The sequence below is a fragment of the Nuphar pumila genome, chromosome 5 (genome assembly GCF_984573655.1).
Source record: "Nuphar pumila chromosome 5, dmNupPumi1.hap1.1, whole genome shotgun sequence".
Classification (NCBI taxonomy): domain Eukaryota; kingdom Viridiplantae; phylum Streptophyta; class Magnoliopsida; order Nymphaeales; family Nymphaeaceae; genus Nuphar; species Nuphar pumila.
The window spans coordinates 4,340,382-4,362,222 of NC_143253.1; the positions used below are offsets into that span (position 1 = coordinate 4,340,382).

The 21,841-nt window shown below is 38.7% G+C and overlaps 1 protein-coding gene and 1 pseudogene across 3 annotated transcripts; both read left to right on the forward strand.

Moving 5' to 3' along the window:
- The first annotated feature begins 903 nt into the window (after positions 1-903).
- On the forward strand, positions 904-3,952 carry LOC149836534 (transcription factor VOZ1-like). Of its 3 annotated transcripts, none has more exons than XM_090005414.1 (5): positions 912-1,287; positions 1,389-1,733; positions 1,839-1,958; positions 2,418-2,940; positions 3,077-3,952. In XM_090005414.1, the coding sequence occupies exons 2-5, from the start codon at positions 1,509-1,511 to the stop codon at positions 3,628-3,630; spliced, it is 1,422 nt and encodes a 473-aa protein (XP_089861540.1). In that variant the 5' UTR covers positions 912-1,287; positions 1,389-1,508; the 3' UTR covers positions 3,631-3,952. The 3 variants fall into 3 exon arrangements, with proteins under 3 accessions (XP_089861539.1, XP_089861540.1, XP_089861541.1); XM_090005415.1 differs by having other exon boundaries at positions 1,839-1,940; XM_090005413.1 differs by having other exon boundaries at positions 904-1,733.
- Positions 3,953-16,199: 12,247 nt separating this feature from the next.
- Positions 16,200-21,500, forward strand: LOC149836535 (trans-resveratrol di-O-methyltransferase-like; annotated as a pseudogene).
- The last annotated feature ends 341 nt before the right edge of the window (positions 21,501-21,841 follow it).

Genomic DNA, 21,841 nt, shown 5'->3' on the forward strand with positions numbered 1-21,841 from the left:
TCCTCCATCCCCGTTTTATGTATTCCATCTCCGGTCTAAACGGGGTGATAAACGGGGTGAAGCAGAGCTGCCCCGTTTCCTCCTGCCATCCCTAGTATTGAATTTGTGTTTGTAAATTTGAAATTTCTGTTAGTTACTTATCAGCGGATGCTTGTTAGGATTAATGCATGATAAGTTAGAAAATTTGATTTTTTTTTTACTAGTTTGCAATACACACACGTCCTCATGTTATAATTTTGAAAATTTGCTCTAATCTGTGTCGTATATCTGAATAGGGTATCCGTATCCTCCCGTGTCTTTGTGATATAGATGTCAACCATGTCTTTTTCATTCATCCAAAAAAAAGGAAAAAAAAAAGAAGAGAAACTTTATCCACGCGTCACGTATTTGATAAAATGCATGGGCCCGCGATTTGCCAGAGAACCTTACTTTTCTCTTCCAAAAGTTTTTCCTGCGATCGAACAGGATTCGAAAAGAAGCAAAAAAAACTTAAAATCTCCAGTTTGGATCCAAAGATTTTCATCAATGACAAGTCATTTAGGAGGAAGCCATCGTCCCCAATAAAAGGGTAAATCCGTCATTCATTACACTGATAAACGGCAAAAGAATTTTCGCGGGGCCAGGGGGCAAAAAAGAAATTTGGAGGGAAAGCAGCCGCACTACTACTATCTCGAGAGTAAGGATCAGGTGCAGTCATCTTGCACACTAAAAACCGCTTGTTTATCTTGACCCACCATCTTGTTGTTGGGCCCCACAGAACCCAACGTGCTGGGCTCAAAGCTTGCAGCACCACACTTTTAGCATGCAATGCGACTGCACCTGGTCTTCCCTCACCAGCGGGGGCGTCTTCCTTCTCTCTCACACAACCTCCTCTTTTAGTTTCAGTCATCTGCAGTTTGCCTCCGAAGAAAGAGCGAGTGGAAACGACTCTCTCGTCTTCTATCCACAAACCCTAGATCCTCTCCCTTCTTCTTCCCCGATTTCGATCCCTCCTCGATCGTTTCTCCCGGATTCGGGTTTATCGACTCTTCTGCAAGAGACTGCTGCCGTTGGTTTCTGGGCAAGGGAAGAGGAGAACCGATGCGTGGAGAAGTTGTAATTGGTGGTTTCTAACTTTCTTTGCTTCCGTGTTTGGATAGAACTGCGTTTGGAATTGCATCTGTTTCTGTAGGGTGTTGATCAGAAGGGATTCGAAGGCGGCGGCGAGAAGTAGGCGATCGCGGGAGTTTTTAGGAAGGAAAGTTAGGGTTTGAGTTCGTGCGGGGTTCTTCCGGGAGGATTTGAGGGGTAAGGGTTTTGACGGAGGCTGGAATTGCGCGCCTTGTGGGGGTTTCTGGCGGAATTGGGAAGAAGAACTAGGGTTTTGATTGTGTGTTGTGTTTGTGTAGGGTTTGGATGAGGAAGGGCATCGACGGCCGCAAGAATTAGGCGTCTCGCGGGAATTTTTGGGGGGAATTGTTCGGTTATTGAAGGAGAACAGGAGGGTACGGTTCTGAAAGGATTTTTTGATGGGTAAGGGATTGAACGGCCACACGAGATCGGCATCGCACCGAAATTTCAAGGACAAGGCTCGAAACCGGGTCGATGATTTGGAGGGGGTCTTCACGAACCTGCAGTTTGCGAGGAAGGGGAGCCGGACAAGCGATGTGGCCCTTCTGGAGGAGCAGGTCCAGCAGATGCTGCGCGAGTGGAAGGCGGAGCTGAACGAGCCCTCTCCTGCGAATTCGTTGCTGGTAACACTTGAAGAATCATGTGGTTTCCTTCTATTTTTTTATTCAGTTCGTTCCGGGATTCATATTTTTGTTGTTATTTCTCTGTTTCTTTATGTTGCAATTCAGGAGGCAAGTAGGGGTTCGTCGGATCTGTCATCAGATATCCGTCGGCTATTGCAGCTCTGTGAAGAGGATGATGATGCCACCAGCAAATTAGCGCCTGCTCCTGTAAGCCCAAAGATTGGGGTACTCTCATACATTCTGTGATTCAAAATACTTCGATTCATGGTCATTATTGTTTGCAACTTTCCGAAACCGTTTATCAAGTTCAGTAAGATTGATCAATTTATACATAGCATGAACCAATTTATGATGAATTGATCATTACAGTTTTGGTTAGTTCTTTTTATTGCGGCGGGTATAATATTGGCAATTAGGTAGGAAATGGAATTTTGGGTTTGAACCAATTCAGTCAAATCATGATCAGGGTTGTCATTATTGCAAGTTGCCTAACTTTGTTCTTTGTGTCTGAAGATCATTTGGTGGGGAATCGTGTCTATTTAAGGAGGTTTTCTTGCCCTAATAGTTTATTCTGTTGTCGCTGATGATTTTTAGTATTCATTCGTGGTTTTGTTTAGAGTTGTTGAGTACCATGTTTTCTTATTGTTAATGGAGCGATAACAAGATTGTTGCTCGATTGTTTAGGACTATTATGTGAATCATACACAAGCCGAGCACAGCTTTCACGAGGTGGTTGATCGATGTGAATGCCCACTGGGAGAGGGACTGCTGCATGCTATTGGCAGTAATAGCCTTCTGGCAACCACGGAATTAGATCAGTTTAACTTCGATTTGCATCAAGATTTTCCTGATGATATTTGCATTAGTTTCCCGGATGCTGGCCAACGACAGGTTGAGGAATCTATACTTTATATTCCTGGTATCAGCCCCCCTCCAGCAGCCTTTTTAGGTCCAAAATGTGCGCTATGGGATTGCCCTAGGCCTGTTCAAGGATCAGAATGGTATCGAGATTACTGCAGCAATTTTCATGCTAGTCTTGCATTGAAAGAAGGCCCACCTGGGATGAAGCCTGTTCTTCGACCTGGAGGCATTGACCTAAAAGATGGACCTTTGTTCGCAGCTCTGAGTGCTAAAACACAAGGAAAGGATGTCGGTATTCCTGAGTGTGAAGGTGCTGCAACCACAAAGTCACCATGGAATGCACCTGGTATGACTGAATTGTTTTCATTCATTACTGTCTTTTACTCTTGCAGTTTATTTTGTTGTTTGTAGGTTTTCATAATCCCACAGTAAAGCAAAATAATATCTGAAATCTATTATATGTGTATTCTCTGTTGTTGCAGAGCTTTTTGATCTCTCTGTTCTTGATGGGGAAACACTGAGAGAATGGTTATTCTTTGATAAGCCTAGAAGGGCCTTTGAAAGTGGGAACAGGAAGCAGCGGTCACTGCCAGATTATAGTGGCCGTGGTTGGCATGAATCAAGGAAGCAAGTGATGAAGGATTTTGGAGGTTTGAAGAGGTCATACTACATGGATCCTCAGCCAGTAGGCCAGTTTGAGTGGCATCTTTACGAATATGAACTGCACAACTGTGATGCTTGTGCGCTATACAGGTTGGAGTTCAAGATGGTTAGTGGAAAGAAGAATTCCAAAGGGAAGATAAATGGTGATCCACTTGTGTATTTGCAGCAGCAAATGGGTAGGCTCTCAGCAGAGTTTCCTCTGGATAGCAAAAATTCTGTTAAGCCCAGGGTAACGCCTACACAAAAGGGTAGTGCTGCCAATGCGCATGTGGCTTCTAATCAGGTGACTCCGGTATATGAAGGCTTTAACCATGAAGCAAATTATCAGTTTGCTTATTTTGTTGAGGACCTGGGTGACCATTATGGAACTTAGTCAAGGACTTGGATAGTTTGCTATTTTAGAGGTATCTGTTGCTAGGAATGTTAATAACTAATTACATTTGCTAACCAGGTCTTGTTTTGCCTGTGTGGATCTTTTAAATCGACCTCACTATCTGTGTTGCATGGGAGTTTATATGCATGGTTTGTGGCTGTGCATGTAGTTTCTCATCTCAATATTCTATTGTATCATCTCAATACATGTGAACATTTCTGAAAGGTAGGCATATGGTCCTGTAAGGATGCTGTTGTGGTCATACTATTGCTGCAGATGACATTCCATTGTGTTAACAGTTCTTTTTCATTCAATTTTCTGAGTGGATGGCTTGCTTGCTTACAAGAGCTCTAAGCATCCTTTTTGCCGTTTGAGTTTTGCTAAAGCTTTAAGGCTAAAGGACACTATAGGGTTGATCTTCTGTTTCCAGCTTAGTGCCATTATCTAATGGTGTTATTTGTTTTTCGTCCATAGTCATCAATATTGCCGATCTTTTGAAAATAATGCGATATTATCAGTTTTTTTCCTTGGCCGATAAAAACACAAATATGTTGCCATACTTTTCAAAATATCAGGGATATAAATATCGTGATATTATCATGATAATCATGTTATTTAAAAAAATTTCTTATTATGTATTTTTCTAGCAATTTGGTGAAAACATTGAGGCGTAGCAACGCATACAACTCAACTATGAAGCGAGGCGTAAGCGTCCCAAATAAATATTAAAAAGCTTAGCAAATTTATTATTAAAGGCTTAAAAATACAAATAAATATAAACAAATACTTTGAATGCAATTTCTCTGAAGCAATTACTTATGAAGCACATGCATCGGAGATGAGATTTTGATTTTTTCTCTTGGAAAAATTACAACCTTTTTCCAATATAGATGAGGTTGAAGAGCGATGAACATTGAAACTTGAATCATTTTCTGATTTTTGTGATTCAAGGATCATATGTATCACTTCTTCAACCTAATCCTTACGTTCACTTATTTTACTTCCAGTGCGTTGGGTCTTCCGTTTTTTCAGCCTTATGATTTCACTGATGGGCTCCCTAAGGGCTTGGGTGTCAGTGACCCCACGGGGAGATTACCCGCTTCATCAGTGCTTTTTTTTTTAAAGGAAAGCTGGGTTACCAGATATCTCTTAAGCCCCATGTGGCATAGGGGTTCGAACCTGGGCCTTCAGCTTGGCACAGGACCCAGCTTACCACATGGGATACCACCTTGGTGGTGAGGCATTATAGTGCAGCTTGCTAATCTTCCAAGGTGAAGGTTCCAGTCACTCAGATACTCGATCAAAAAAAGGATAATGAAAAAGGTTAATAGAATTTGATGAAACCGTCTCTAGTATTTTTCATGAAAAAGGTTAAGTTTGTTGAATTGTATTGTCCTGTGGGTTTTTCATGCAAATGGTTATTGAGAATGAAGCTACTCATCTGCAATTATGGGCTAGGTAAAGCTCTTGGTTAATGCTCTCTAAAATCATTCTCAAGGTTTCTTTTGGGGTTATTTCTGGATACTTGGATGATTTGATAGCTTTTCTGGAAATCTAGTGTAGAGTTTGTGGTGTCTTTTTGGGGTCAATTCTGGATACTTTGGTCGTTTGATAGTTTTTTCTGGAAATCTGGCATAGGATTGGTGGTGGTATTGGAACTCAGAAAGCAGGTGATTGGGAAAAGTGGACCATGGCGTGAGGACTCTTGAACGCATGTAGAAAGGTAATAAAGCAGGGAATCTATTGAGGATGAAGGATTAACCATCATTCTTGTTGCACCTCTTGAAAGAGAGCGCTGCTTCAACATTCAAAATAATAAATTAACAAAATAATGGTCTGAAATCGTCTATACATCGTTACAAGAATAGCACCATTGTGAAATAGAGAAGACCCAGTTCCCTTTTACTATTTTACAATGACAACTGGTGGAGACTAAAAGAAAAAATAAACTGTTGTAACATCTCGATATGAAACTTTGAGAGTCCGAGTCCGATTGATAATACTTCTCAGAGGAAAAGCATATAGAGTTCACACAGAGAAAACATGGCTAAAAAAAATTCATTAATTTTTCAATAACTCACTTTCTTTAATAAAGTTCATTATTCATAACATAAGAAAATAATAAGTACATGAATATTCAATGATAAGAAAATAAAAACTACCAAGTGCTTTGCTGAACTAGTTGATCATGTGCTAATGTACCTAAAACCTACAATTATAATTATAAAGAGGGTGAGTCTACAACCCATTAAAGACTAATTATAAGAAAAAAAAACTTTAACTTATAATTGTAGTGGGCTCTAAGCCCCTAGTTTGAGTTTAATTTTTGACACACCACACAATGTTTATATGTTTTAGTTTTTCTCTTTTAACTTTCTCAATAACTCACTTATACTCAACCAAAATACTAGGTCGGTTATATCAGTTATAGCCGTCTATAGGCGTAATAACTCACATAAAATACCACAATTCTACAATGTTGGCTAAACTATAAACCATACACTCTCAGTGATCTTCGGATCACCAGACACTACAGTGAAGCAAAAAAAAACCACACTAATAATTAGCTGAAAGGTCAGGCTGAAACTCAAATTCGGCATGGTTCATGCTACATCCTAACTACATCCTAACCATGACGGCTTTCAACCATCCATGGTTGTCTAGAGTCTCAAATACTGTATGAACATAACCCTAAGTCATATTTTAAGTTCATTACATTGAACTGTATTCTTAAGCTCGTGTTTCACTCATTCTCTCACTAGTGATATCGTGAAATGATCATGACATATTTCACTCTCAATCTCAGAATAACATTATGGTTCACACTTATCTCATACTAAGCACACAACGATATATAGTCTTTACATCGTTAAATCATTGGCAACTCACTCTCTATGATGATTGTACTCTAGCCGCGAACTAGGTAGCTCTTTTTGCATGTGGTCACTTTTGTAATTTAAGGGGTTATGCATGTTAATCTCAATGTAAAAGTTACATGATTAGAATAAAAAAATTTAAGTCTAATTATAATCTCATCATAATACATGTTATTTGCAAATTATAACATAAATATGCTATAAAAAATAAATTTTATTTGATATGCATAACATATCATGACTAATATGTGCATATAAATATTTCATTGCAATGTATGACAATTTTATGCATATCATGCTCTCACTCAATAGCTATCTTTCTAATCATGCTAACACACAACATCAAAAATAACATGCAACGCAAAATGGTTTGTTCACAATTAAGATTACATTTAATATCCCTTACCTCGAATACAAATGTTGGGCTCTAGTCGCAAACAAGTTTTAAAAAGCTCTAGCAATAGGATATGATTATCACACAAGCATGTTTGTATTAATACACATAACCTCTTATATTTTGATAAAATAATCAAAATACTTCTTTTGAGTTGACTTATCGGACTTTAATTTTTGTATTCTTGATCTAACCAAAACTAGAAAACAAGAAGATTCTCGTCCACAATACCAGTCAAACACACCAAACCTCACTCAATTCTGAGTTCATTGTGCAAAGTTATGCCTATTTTATATAATCAGATCTTGGGTACATATAAGAATAATTTGGTTATTTCGACTCTTATAATTTGACTTGACTCAACCTATGTCAAAACATGTTTGGTCTGAGCTTAGAGTACTAGGTTTACTGAACCTAGTCTCAACCCATCTGGGTTTGGTTCAAAACTCAATTAGATTTTTAAAATTCATAATTAATCACAAACTGAATTCAAATTTATTTCTTATTTGGATCTAAAACTGTGAAACTGGATCTAGACCCAGTTCTTATATAAATCAAAAATTGATCCATCCAGTTATAAGTTAAATTCGGATCTAGCTCTGATCTAGATCCAAAACTGTCAGATTGAATCTCGATCCAATTTTGATATAGATCCAGAACTGATTCATTCAGTTGTATTCAAATTCAGTTTTGATTCAAATTTAGCACTGATCCGAACCAGATTCAGTTTTGATCTGAATCAAGATCTAGACCCAGATTTATCTGGATCGGTCCACATTGACATGATCAAACTGAACCCAGATTTAGTTTGGTCCAGATCAGACCGGATCCAAATAGAGAACTGAGACCCGATCATATTCAACTCGGTTTGGTTCACATCCAGATCGGTTCGGTCCGAACTAGTTCGATCTGAACCGATTCGACTCGTTACTATTATTTTTTACCCGATTTGGTTTGATTCGCACCTAGACCGACCCGATCTATTGCCTTATATATAAAAAAACACAACGATGGAAGAGGCACAACCCCTTATGTCTTTTTCATTTGCTTCTCAGATGCAGAGGGGTCGACCGTCAAAGCTGGCCCTCTCTCTCTTTCTATTACAGAGGGGCCGGCCACCGGCCACTGACCGACCCTCTCTCTCTTTTTCTGCAGTTGAGTTTTTTTTTTTGCAACTCGTCGACAACTATGACTGTCGACCCTCAGTTTGATAGAAAAAAGAAAGAAGGAGAATAAGAAAATGTACCTTACCTAGTGTCACCGGTCGAAATTCCCATAAGCCTCCCTTCTCTCAGTATTTTCTCATTTTTCCTCCGTCTCTCTTGCTTGATCAGTGGGTGGAGGAGATGCACCGTGAGGGCTTTTTATAGTCCTCATGGTGGGTGAGGATAAACCTTGCCCTTCACCCGGGTGAGGTTTTATCATCATTTTCCTCCCTTCTCTACGTGTTTTGGGGAAGGCAGTTTATGATTTTGAGAGAACCATCTTTCCCTCTCTTTTTTTTTTCATTTATTTTTTTCCTCTTCTCGACGATTTCATCGGGTGGATTTAAGACTATTGTCAATAATCCTACAACATTAAAGATGGCCACTAAGGTGTCATTGCTGCTTGAGACAGTTGAAATCCCAACCAAGGATGGAGGCTCTGGAGTCCTGAAAATGATGGTTTAGTGCAAAATCATCTGTGCTTAGAATACGTAAATATTAGTTGCTATCATATTTAAAATAGCTCAAAACTTCACCCATTATTTTGTTCACATCCTGTCACAAACAACATGATATCATTACCATGTCACCTTTAAGGTTCACATGATTTCACCTGCTAATTTATGTTAACTTGATACAACTTATGGCAGCTGAGCAACATGGTGCCCTGGTACATGATACAACTTATGACACATGAACAAATAGTGCCTTACTACACAAATTTGAAGACTCTGAATCTCCCTAGCCAGGGATGGCAGGGGACAAGGTCTTCACTCCTATTCTGTTTTAAAAATTTGCCCTCCATCCCGCTTTCATCCGGGTTTTGATTTTAACCTCCATCTCCGGTTCATTCTTTGTTTCATGTCCTCCATCCTCGATCCAAACAGGACGAGGCGGGGTGGGGCCCCATTTTCCTAATCCTTTCATCATTATAGAGAGGAAGAAGGAGAGAGAAATAGAAGCTCACACGACTCATTAGAGAAAGGAGAGAGAAGAGATTTGACTTTATGTTAGGGTAAAGAATATATATATATATATATATGACTTTATAATATGTATAAGAGTATAATAATAATTTTCTTAATGAGAATCAAAGATAGAGCGGGCTGGGGCGGGGAGGGGGCAAGGAGTAAGTCTATCTTCGCTTCCATCCTTGTACGGATTTTCGTTTTAACCTCGATCCTCGTATGGGTTTTTTTATTTTAGCTTCCATCCCCGGTCCAAAACGGGGCGAGGCGGGCAAGGCGGGTTTCCCCCGGTCCACTGCCATCCCTACCCATAGCAAATAGTAGAATAGCATCTTGAAACACATCTATGACACAAACCAAAAGCAGCATTAATGACACTAAATGTATGTTTTCAAAAAGCACCAAAATTATCCAATATCTTTGCAACTATGTCCGAATTAAAGTCTTCAATGGTGATGAAAAAGCATAAATAGAATGTATTTAGCAAAGTCAAATGTGTTTCATATTGCTAAATTACAATTGAACCTTGTGCCTTGGTTGATCGCCTTCACTTTCATTTTTCATAAAGGAGACCAGAAATAATAAACAAACCATAGATACGAAAGTTGGTATTTAATGAATTTCTATCCCCCTGTTTTGGATCACTTTATAAATTGCTCCTTGCTATTTATACTTATTTTAAATAGCAAGTTTTTAGTTTTTGGATCTTTTACTTTTTACTAGTAATGTTCACGAGCGTGTGCACAGAAAAAAATGGCAAAAATATCTAAAATTAAAAAGAAAAATATATAGTATGGTGAAAATCCGTGAAATTCCAAAATCATGAAATGCACTTCATAAATTGAAATATCATAATGAAGTTGTGATGACAAGAGATGGTTACAATAAAAATTGAAAATAAATAAAAATCTTTTGTTTCGAGGTCCACTCGACCTCAAAGCAAGCTTAGTACCCACCAGGTATAATATGCAAGTTCGAACCCCAAATGGTATGGTTGTGTAACTGGTAGGGGTCTGCCTAACCCCAGCTTTCTCTGTGGAAGAAAAAAAAATGCTTCAATAAATTATGTCTTGCAGCTATGTGCATAAATCATGAAGGGTATTGTAGGCAGTATAGTATGGTGCAAAGGTTTTCTACACTCGTGAGCCTATTAATTTCGCTTTTGCGTTCAAAATTAGCTCAAAGTTATTCACTTATAATTAAATCATAGATAAGTGCGAGTGTAAATGAACCATAAATGCTATTGATGGGATTTTTGCAAATTTGGATTCAACTTAGGATTGGTACTTTCTGTAGAAAGATCCAGATATGGAGTGATCCAAATGCACTTTTTTGAAAGACAAGTTGGGATTAGGCGAACCCCTACCGGTATACTAAGTGGCGCAACCACACTTGCTACACGTAAAATGTCTTGATTTTTCGGTCTTTTTATATTGGACCCAATAGTACTATAATTCAATTATTGGATTTAGATTCAGCTCCTCCACACAGGATCTAGTTCAAATCCAATTTCATTTAAACTGGTTGCCTGACGTCGACGTTCAAAATCCAGTTTTGGATCTAACATGCCCCAGCCCCATACCCACACGTTTCCTATCCTACCATGATATATTGGTCATCAGTGTCAACATGCATGGTCAGTGTTTTTTGCCAAATTGGTGTGAGCCAACTACATTGGTATGTTCATTTTTGCATACTTGAGGTTCCCACCTAGTCCATTAGACCCATAATTGTAAATATGAATATAACGGGATTGGATCCATATTAAAAGCAACTTCATTGGACAAATGAATCTTGCCAAAGTTGGTGGCAAGCTCAGTTTTACGTGTGTGATCCAACCGCCACCTACCACGACTGCCACAAAATGGGCCTCACCAGCACCTGATCATCTATGGGTAACTACTTGACACATGATCTTCAAAGTGTCATAATCTCCTAGTTTTTTTGGTTTAGTTGGTCATTGGAGTTCATGAACTTGGTCACGTTTCGTAATGCCAAACATGATGAATTGGAAATTATTATAAACACACGTCGCATCATTTGGCATCCCTCCCTGGATCAGTTCGGATCATAGGCAGAGCTGGCGGGGGGCGGGGCAGAACTGGGCTGTAGCCCAGTCCTGCCTCCCGGCCCAGTTAAAAATAAAAAATAAAAAATAAAAAATTAAAAGCCCAGTCCTAGCCCATCCCTGATTCCATATGAAATAGATTTTTATCCATTTTTGTAGCCCAGTCCTAGCCCACCCCTGACTGCAGCAAATAGTTTGATTTGTCCATATGAATTAGTTTTTTATTAATAATTGTAGCCATTTTTTAAGCTTAAAAACATAATTTCAAGATTTTTGTCCAAAAAAAGTTGAAACTATAGAGACTTTGACAAAAATGTATAACATTGAAATAGAAAATTATAATCAGAATAAGTTGAATTGTTTGATGGTAAAACTATGTTTTTCTTACTTAAAACATGAATTAATGTAGAGAATTTTAGCTTTCAAAAAAAAAAAAATCTCCTCAAAAAATATTGACTTGTTTTTAGACCCCAAAATTTTAACTTATTATCAGAAAACTCAGACTTGTTGTTAGACCACTTACTTACCAAAACCATTAAAACTTCATAATTAAACCTTTAATTTACCAAAACAAGCCTACCCAATGAGAGCGGATCCTGTCAAAACGTTGGGTGAGATTAGCAATCTCACCCAGCGTTTACAACCACAAACCCCATCTCTCTGTGGGTCCCACTTGTACGAGATACAGTAAAGAGGGGTGAGGTTTGTGGTTGTAAATGCTGGGTGAGATTATCAGACTCTCCTACCCAACCGATCCTTTTAGGATAAGCCACATAACTTGGTTTCATCAAAGCTTGATACGTCAAACATTCAGCCAATCAAATCACATATAAGGTTCAGTAACTGGATCTGGTTATTTAGGTTAAAAGTCTCATAAAATTGGATCTTAGATTTAGATATAAGATCCAAAATCCATCTTAAACTCTATAAATAAAGGCCAACCTGCCCGTTCCAGCATCTAGGACCATAATAAAAACCCATACTACACGAACGCGGTGCCTTAGCCTAGGTGCCTACACTCTGCCCAAATTCACTTAACCAATTTGACCTAGTTCTAGATCCATAGAGTTAGCTTTGGTCCACTATGCCGAACCTAGGCCCATAGAGCACAACCATGCAGAAGCTTTGCTGGATTTACCTCACGCTTGCCAAGTTTTCTTGGAGGGCAGATATGGCTCCATGTAGGTAGGCCGAGGTAGGTCATATTTAGTGGAAATGAGCGGGGTGGTATGGGTAAAATTGGGTTTCAGGGTCCATCTCTTTAGAATTTAATATTCTATATTATTAAATCATAAATAACACATAAAAACTTGCATCTTTATATAAGAATACAAAATTTATGGATTTTCAAAAATTTTAGGATGTTACAATTGTGATTGCACCCTCTTTAAATTGTTTAGCTTTGCAGAATACATATCGTGTTTCTTTGATTTTTTATTCAATGATGATTCTTCTTTCCTTTGACGGTTGTATCTCAGAGCTTTTGTTCTTTGATTCAGAGTTTGTAGGCTTCCCAAAGATTGCTTTCACCAAATCACATCTAACTTTCTTCATGCATATCAACCATCAATTCATTAAGAGCTTCGTATGTACGGTCATGTTTTTCTTTTAATTAGCATGATTGAGGAAAGCGACTGATGCCAAATTTGATATAGTGATAAGGAGGATCACTCGTGAACCCCACGTATCGATACCAAAAACTCGAGAAAAGCTTCTTAATTTTTTTAAACATATTAAATGAAATCAGGTAGAAGAAATAAAATAGGGTTTCTCAATGGGCCCTATTGAAATTAGACGATGCAACCGGTGGAGACTGATCTGAAAGACATGGTTGCTTACTACTTGGTGGTTTGTTTGGATGACCCGCAATGATGCTACTTTTCATCAAATTCTGGTCATCTTTAATCATCTTGTCCATAAAATCCTGGTTGATGTATATACAATATTACGTATGCATCTTAGAGACCTCTCCTCTCATCTGAACGACGTTCACTCAGCGGTGGTTTCTTCTAATCCTGCGGATCCTGGTTGAGTAGGCTTTGTTGTTTTGTTGCTAGCTGTCTGTAGTTTCTTTTTCTTTAGCTTTGTTTTTTCTATATTTTAGTTTTGTTTCTATTTTGTTCGGTTCATGGGTTCAACATTTTGTTGATCTTCATGCGTATTAATGTTGATCTTCTTTCGGCTCAATCTCTGAACTAACTCCCTCCCTCATCTCTTAGAATAGTATATATGATCTCCCTCAAAAGATGGATTTGGGTTTGGTGGTAGGTCCAATGCATAGACCCATCCAATCTTTTCTTCTTTGGTCACTCACGAGATCTACACACAAGTGGATTACCTTGACTAGGCTTTTAGGTAGGTAACCAAGTTCACTTATGGTTCATCACCATGCTTAGGATTCAAATCCTGGACCGTAGAATTAAGCCTAGAGGTATCAGGCGTCAGCAATATAAGTATTCATGTGACTTGGGAACACATTTTAATTCCAAAAGAACAAGACACATGTCAACGTACACAATGATGAATGTGTGAATACAAGATCATGGTTAGAAGCGGAGACACAGTTATGGTTATATTGATCGTCAGTTATATTCAATCCCCACCATGTACACCTCCATCAAGTGAGATGTGCGGTGGTGATAGAATATATAGTAGCAGCTCTCTGCCATCTTGAGAAGTAACATGAGAACACCACATGTTTTTCATTCTCATCACGTTTTAACACCAGATGGAACACGAGACCAAATACTTTTTGTTTGTTTTTTAAATAGGCCAACACCAAAGACCAAACCATGAACGACCAAAAAAATCAGAGACTATTCTTCCTTCACAAGAAAACATGTGCGTATGAGAGTAAAATTCCTAGAAGTTTCTACATTATCTCTATCTATCTATATATATACACACACGAAAATTGGTAGCTGCTCACTTGTTAGGTGATCAAACGAAGGTCACTCACGCTCAGCATCCATTGCGTGTGTAATATCTATAAACTTTTTAAAATAAATAAAAAGAGGAATTTCTTGTTTTAATGTGTTTGTATCAAATATATATACATATATATACTCACAATTCTAGAGAAAAAAGGGGTTAAGGGCAAAATCATATTAAAATTTTAAATGTTGGATTGCATTTATATTAAAATTCTAAGAAGAGTAGTCATGATTTTCATAAAAATTAAAATTATAACACATTTAGAGCACTCTTGACAAGTTCTTGGGGTATAGTGATAATTTTATTGAATTCAAGAACAAATATGACATGAACGTTATACTTGTTCAACCCCTTGTTAACCAGGTTCAATCAAAATTCCATAAAATTTTCTTTTATTCAAAATCATACCTTTTAACATAGACTAGCCTATATAGATGAAATAAAATTTTTAGTATGGTTCTAAGTAAAAAAAAACTAGACTCTAACTAAATCAAACTAGAACATAACTATAAATCAATCGCACTAGGTCAAGTTGGGTCATTTTTGGGTTGGATCTAGACTTTACCCGAGGTCCAAGACCTACCATATCCCACCCATGGGCCAGCCCATGGTATTCTAAAAGATAAGGGCACCCCAGCTTGGTCTTTCTATTTGGCAAAAGGCCAAGGCGAAGTGGCAAGTCAAGTCACTTGGGTGTCTCTCTTCTCTCTCTACCTCCTATAAATACTTTTCCTTTTCTCTCATTATCAACCCAAGCTCCCTCCTTTTTTCCACTCTTCCTCTCTCTCCTCTCTCATCTAGCCCCTTTGACGCCACCCTTGGTGGTCCTCTTCCCCTCTTAGCCACTTTCTCTCTCTATATACCCTCGCTAGTAGGTCCATCTTATTTTTTTTTACGTACAGACCTAGTTAACCCACTTAGCTCAGCCCTCCCTTGGTATTAGCCTAGCCCACAAGCCCAACCCTATTCCTCCCTAGGCTTTGACCCCACCTAGTCCTTCTAAGTACATCCAGTTTGACCATAACCCGACTAGATTCAACTCATCTCAATTCTACCTTTCTTCACCCTAACTAGGTTCTTTCCAAGTTAGATTCCACCAACTTCCCTTAATGAGGTTACACCCGCGAAGGAATCGCCGAAGCTTTTGTAATATTTTTGAATGAAAATTCTTCGAGGTTATTTTGAATTTTTTTTGCTTTTATCGACAAACGTTCAAAGGTAGGATCTTTTCTTATCAAATGCTCATAAAATGTATAATGTTTGATATATGTAATTAGACTTGTGCAATTATTTTCTTTGAATATTTTCTCTCTTATGATTTCTCAAAAATATTGATTGGTTATTGACATTTCTTCTAAGAAATACAAGTATTTTACAAACACTTTACAAGTAAAGAATGCTTCTTAAGAAAATAAAGAAAAGTGAAGTATCTTAAAAAAGATAATTACTTTTAAAAGCATTCACCTTGAAATGACTAAATGATTTTTCAAAAAAAAAAATTCACAAGTATCTTATAACGATTTTTAAAAAGGTTAATCATCAAGGAAGTAGATATTTAGCGAATATCCCTTATAACTATCCTTGATTCACAAAGAGTCTTTTACACAAACTACATGAATAACCAATAATACTAAGTTAGGATTTGTGAAACCCTAAAGACCATAGTAATGACCTCTATTTATAAGCATACAGTCAACTCCAAGAATAAAGTCAAGGTTCAAGGAACCTCTAAGATTCAACCTAAATACTTGAAGTGTGTGAAAAATGTAATAGTCAGAATTCGCCTAAATAGGTGAAGTGCTCAGAAAAGCCAAAAGTATCAGAGCAACATTAAAAGATAAGAAAAATCTATACACACACAACTAAAGTGACATCTACTTTTTACAGGCACAAGCTTGTATATATAGATCTTTCATTGAATTGAAGGAAACATATAATTATGTCATAGAACAACCAATTGAGGTATGCAGGCCATCACTGCTCATAATATGTAGACACAATCATAAAATACTTACTAAAAAAGAAAAAACTCTCTATTTTTCATTTAGAGATAAACCTAACTTGGAGAAAGTAAGAGGTACAAACTACAATGGTTATTATTGTTAATATGTCTCTTGAGTAGTAATGACTGAACGTCCTTGGCCATCAAAGATATGGGACATGATCTACTACGTATGTATCCTAGGTGAATAATTTTCATACTTCTATAAAAGGTTAAGGTGCATTATTGTTTATGACATAAGGTGAACTTCTTTCTCAGTTATTAAACTGCCCTCTGCGGAGACATAAAGCTTGTTAGTCATACGGGGTATTAAAACACATAGTATAATAAACCCTCATATAGTCTCAGCTAACTCAAAGTTTTTCCCGTGAGTACCCAAAGTGAGAGTTAAATATTGAAACATAAGTTCATCAGAAATACACTACTGCATACGTGTTATAACACAAACCAAACTCTCTATATTTATGAGCACTACATTTTAAATATTAAATGTTAAGCTTTTTACTTGAAATTGATAAGATAACTACCAAGCTGTTACAAGTCTGATCTTATTATTATAAAATTTCAGGTGAATAATGAACATGAGATAGCGCAAGGCAGGAACAATATTCAGAACCAACAACTTTCACGATCCCTAGACCAACTTAGGATACTTTTTGTATTATTTTGAATCTTAAGCCTTATTGAAGTTGTAAAACTATTGTTGAAACTCTGATGTATATAAATGTGCAAATTTTTGTTATGGAACTATGAATATGCTTTGATCTAAAAAGTGTTTTTCCTCGACCAGACACCTGCCAAAATTGTTTGATCTAAACATCAAGTAAAAAAACCCTGTTTTTCATTGTTCAAAAGTTTAAAACAAGATTTTTTTAATTTTTGTATAAAAATCTTGGGTTGAGGGTTTCGAGGTGTGATAATGCGGCGTGATGAATACTTAGCATGAGTTTTTGCATAAAAAAGCTTTTACTGACACTAAAATAACGTTAGTAAAAGTCTAAATGAATACTTTTAGACTTTTACTGGTGCTATTTTAGTGCCGATATAAGTCTTTTGGTGCAAAACTCATGTTGAGCATCCATCACACCACATAATGGACGCTCAAGATGAGTGACTTTCATTTGAGTACCTACACATCTCTCTCTTTATATATATAGAGAGAAAGAGAATAATGTGATGGAGTTTCCAAAGTACCTATTCCCACATACTAGAAAAGTTGGTTTCCAATATTTTTGTTAGAGAAAGCTGGGGTTAGGCAACCCCTCTCATTTATAAAATCATATACCATTGGGATTCAAACTTGAAACATTCCCCAACACAAGGTGACATGCTCCTTCCAGACAAAAGGAACCCATGTGTTGGTTTCCAAGGGTTGTTCTCATAGAGAATAATCTCTCAGAGAAAACGGGGTAGTCACTTTTGCTATGTTGAAGAGGATGGAAGAGATGAGGATTCAGTAGTGCAGTGGAACTCAATGCACAATCCCATCTTTGGAACCTCATCTTTTCCTACATGAAGTCTTCCTCACTTAAGGTTGCCATCGAGCTTTGCATAGCACTCACTGTCCCTCAATTAGCTGCCTAGGTCCCCATCAACCCCTCTATTGACACGTCGTGCTTTGATCGCTTGATGTGTTTGCTCGAACATACCAGTGTGTTCGCCGAAGAGTGATGACAGCCTTGGAAAGATGGCCACTAAGTTGTAGCGTCCCTAGATTGTCAAGGGATGACTCACCTAGTGTGTCACCCTTTGCCATGATGATGCTCCATCCACTGCTTGTCAATCCATAGCAGAATATGGCAACATGGTTGAGGCCAGGAAATGAGAACCACTTGAGGGTTGAGTCCAACCTTGATCCTTTGTTCTATAACCCGTTCAATGAGGCCATGGCTAGCGATGCTCGCTTAGTTATGAATGCCACATCCGGTCACTGGAAAAGAGTGTGTGTGTGGAGATGATGCGTGGCTGAGGAGAGCAGGTTGTGTGTTCCCCCAAGAACACATGGCCGCATGTTCGGGGTCCGAATGAGCACCACGTTGGCGCTCATTACGCTGTTTGGGTGTGTACGGAAAAATATTATGGGTCCCAAGATATTCCTCCGTACATGAAAGCCGAATGAATGCCAACGTGGCGCTCATAGAGGGGGGGGGAGAGGAACATACAACCTGCACCCCCCCCCTAAACCCACCCCCACACACACACTCTCTCCCCGAAGCAGGTTATATGTCCCCCCGCGAACAGGGCAGTTAGCTACATATCATGTTCGGGGGTCCCAAAGAGCACCACGTATGTAAGCATGTGTGTCTCGTATCCCCATGTTTGTCAGCATTAATTAGCATTGGAGTTTGATGCGATTGCAAAGACTTAAGTACCCTCTCCTCCATTGGTGCAAAAAAAATGACGATTCTTGAAAAAGAGTGGTTGTAAAGACTTAAGTGCCCCGAAGATGATAAATTAAGACCCAGTCTCTGCACTGCAGGATTATCTGAGAAAGAAATCTCCCCTGGAGGAGGCCATGAACATCAACCCTCTCACTCTCTCTCTCCCTTCTATTTCTGCTTCTATGCACATCTAACAGAAGATCTTACATTGCTCTATCAAGCATCGGTTGACCTGCACATTGACGGTTGTGGAGCCTGATTAAGAGTTTTTACCCTTACAAGAGGAGGGTTTGGGGGCTCATCCCAGCATGAGTAGCATCATTCAACTAAATGAGTTGTAGATTCTGATTCAGAGTTTTTACCCTTACAGGAGAGGGGTCTGAGGGCTCCTCCCAACGTGGGTAGCATCATTCAACTTGAAGAGTTGTGGAGTCTGATTCAGAGTTTTTACCCTTACAGAAAAGGGCGGTCTGAGGGCTCCTCCCAGCGTGGGTAGCATCATTCAACTTGAAGAGTTGTGGAGTCTGATTTAGAGTTTTTACCCTTACAGAAGGGGGGTCTGAGGGCTCCTCCCAGCGTGCGTAACATCATTCAACTTGATGAGATGTGGAGTCTGATTCAGAATTTTTACCCTTATCGGACAAGGGTTTGGGGGCTCCTCCCAACGTGGATAGCATCGTTCAACTTGATTCGTTGTGGAGCCTGATTCAGAGTTTTTGCCCTTACAGAAGAAGGGTTTGGGGGCTCCTCCCAGCGTGAGTAGCATCGTTCAACTTGATTCGTTGTGGAGCCTGATTTAGAGTTTTTGCCCTTACAAGAGGGGGGTCTGGGGGCTCCCCCCCCGGCACGGGTCCCGGATGTCGTGGTCAAAAAATGCACAGAGTGTCGTGGTGAGAAAGACATATGTTTGTTCTAAGCAAGGTTGGAACAAATCAATGGAAAATCCAATAGGGAGCATGCCAGAATCAAGATGTGAATGTCAAGCGAGAATGGTGTTGTGCAACTCAAATAACATAAAATAATAAGGGTCAGGTTTTTAGTTATAATGGAGAATGAAATAACAATAGAAATTGCCTAAAATTTACAGGAATAAACTAGACTCAATAACAAAGACACTATTTTTTACGGATTTGGAATATGATCTCCGGTTAAGGAGATATGGCCCTGACAAGTTGGTCCTAATTCGGGTAGCAATTTACAACGATTTGCTTACTGAATAACACTATAAATCGCTATAGCGATTTGCGGAAGACACTACAAATCGCTATAGTGAGATTCAAAAACACTATAAATCGCTATAGCGATTTGCAGAAGACACTACAAATCGCTATAGTGAGATTCAAAAACACTATAAATCGCTATAGCGATTTGCGGAAGACACTACAAATCGCTATAGTGAGATCCAAAAATACTATAAATCGGTATAGCGATTTGCGGAAGACACTACAAATCGCTGTTGAAAAGCCGGATAACACTATAAATCGTTGTGAGGCTCATTGAAAACCCGAAAATACTACAAATCATTGTAGGAAAGCCCGATAATACTACAAATCGTTGTTGGAAGGCCCCAAAAAAATTTGGATCCGCATCGGGGAAAGCCTCCGGAGCCCCCTCCTGTAAGGGCAAAAACTCTAAATCAGGCTCCACAATGAATCAAGTTGAACGATGCTACCCACGCTGGGAGGAGCTCCCAAACCCTTCTCATGTAAGGGCAAAAACTCTGAATCAGACTCCAAAACTCTTCAAGTTGAACAATGCTACAGTCAGTGTGCAGGTCAGTCGGTGTTTGATTGAGCAATGTAAGATCATCTGTTGGATGTGCACAGAAGTATAGAGAGAAGGGAGAGAGAGTGAGAGGGTTGATGTTCATGGCCTTCTTCAGGGAGAACTCTTTGCCTCCCTTGATTTCTTTTCTAGAGAGAGTGAGAGGGTTTTATAGTGTTTTACGGATAAAGAAAAAGAAGACTTTGAAGAGTCAACATCATCCTCGACTTTCTGGATGGAGGACATGCTTGTCCTTTTTTTGAACGGAGAAAGAAGAAAAAGACTTTGAAGAGTCAACATCATCCTCGACTTTCTAGATGGAGGACATGTTTGTTTTTTTTTTGAATGGAGAAAGAATAAGAAGACTTTGAAGAGTCAACATCATCCTCGACTTTCTGGATGGAGCACATGTTTGTCCTTTTTTTGAACTGTTTGTTTTTTTTTTTGTTGAATGAAAAGCATTTTTGTCATTTTCTCAAACCATCACTTTATGAGAAGAATAGCAAGAAAGGGTACTTAAGTCTTTGCAACAATACCAGAGTCCGATGCAAAGTTATGTAAACATACACAGGAATACGAGCCCCATGTGCTTGTATACGTGATGCTCATTCAAAGCCTCGAACACAGACGTGGGAGTCAGTGAATCATCCAGGGAGAACATACACCACCCTCTCACTCTCCCCCTCTAATGATAGTTAATTTTTTGACTTGTCTCAAGCGGATTTTGCGTGATTGGAGCAATGAAAAGTGCGTGAGGATATTGAAGAGATGCAAGGAGGACATCCCCAAAGAGGGTGGGAAGGTGGATCATAGTGGACACGGTGAAGAAGAGATGGACTGATCGAGCTTCCACTGAAACTCAGCTCTTCTTTGATCTTCTTATGATGGTGTTGGTCATGGAAAAGGAGCGCGACTAAGAGGAATGGAATTAAGAAGCTGTTTTTTTTTTTATTTATAACCCGAAGAAACTATACCTGACACGAAGACCTGATCTTGCTGACTCAGCCTGCCAAACCTGCCAAACCTACAGTCGTCATGGTAGCAGTGTAAAACTCTGAATCTAAAACCTCTGCCCCGGGGACTATGCTACACGTTGGCTTGCATAGAAAGGCGACACCCATGAGAATTGATCATTGACTGCCCGTCTAGAAGCCAAGGCCCAATACCACTACGCCAACCGTCCTGGGTGCAAAGAGGCTGTTTATTGATGCTGGTTTCTCCAGCTATAAAATAATCACCAACTTGGGCATGTGCTCCAATATAGAGGTCTATCCTTAGTTGGCCATGTGTATATAATACTAGGAATTTGTTTGCTTGCTGGCTTAAGTAGCTATAGTTGGCAAATATTTGTCATCTCATTCATGCTTTTCTTTAAAAAAAGAATAATTGAAGTTGAGGGTTTCAGTGGTTGAATGAGATAGCTTGATGGTTGTGTTGCACTGTATATCATAACCAAAGGATCTCAAGATCAAATCATAAGGGTGTTATTCCAAAGCTTGCCTATTAGCAAAAAGAAAAGAAAAGAAAGGTGAAGTGTTTTCTCAAATAACAAACAATAAATGCTGCCATATGATGGACTGAAACTGGAAATATATGTTTCTCCTTAAAAAAAAACTGGC

Bases quoted from the DNA above. Each gene is read 5' to 3' on its own strand.
- LOC149836534 (XM_090005413.1), top strand. From the start codon at position 1,509: ATGGGTAAGGGATTGAACGGCCACACGAGATCGGCATCGCACCGAAAT. The intron at 1,959-2,417 runs GTACTCTCATAC...TCGATTGTTTAG, and splicing joins CTGTAAGCCCAAAGATTGGG to GACTATTATGTGAATCATAC. The intron at 2,941-3,076 runs GTATGACTGAAT...CTGTTGTTGCAG, and splicing joins GTCACCATGGAATGCACCTG to AGCTTTTTGATCTCTCTGTT.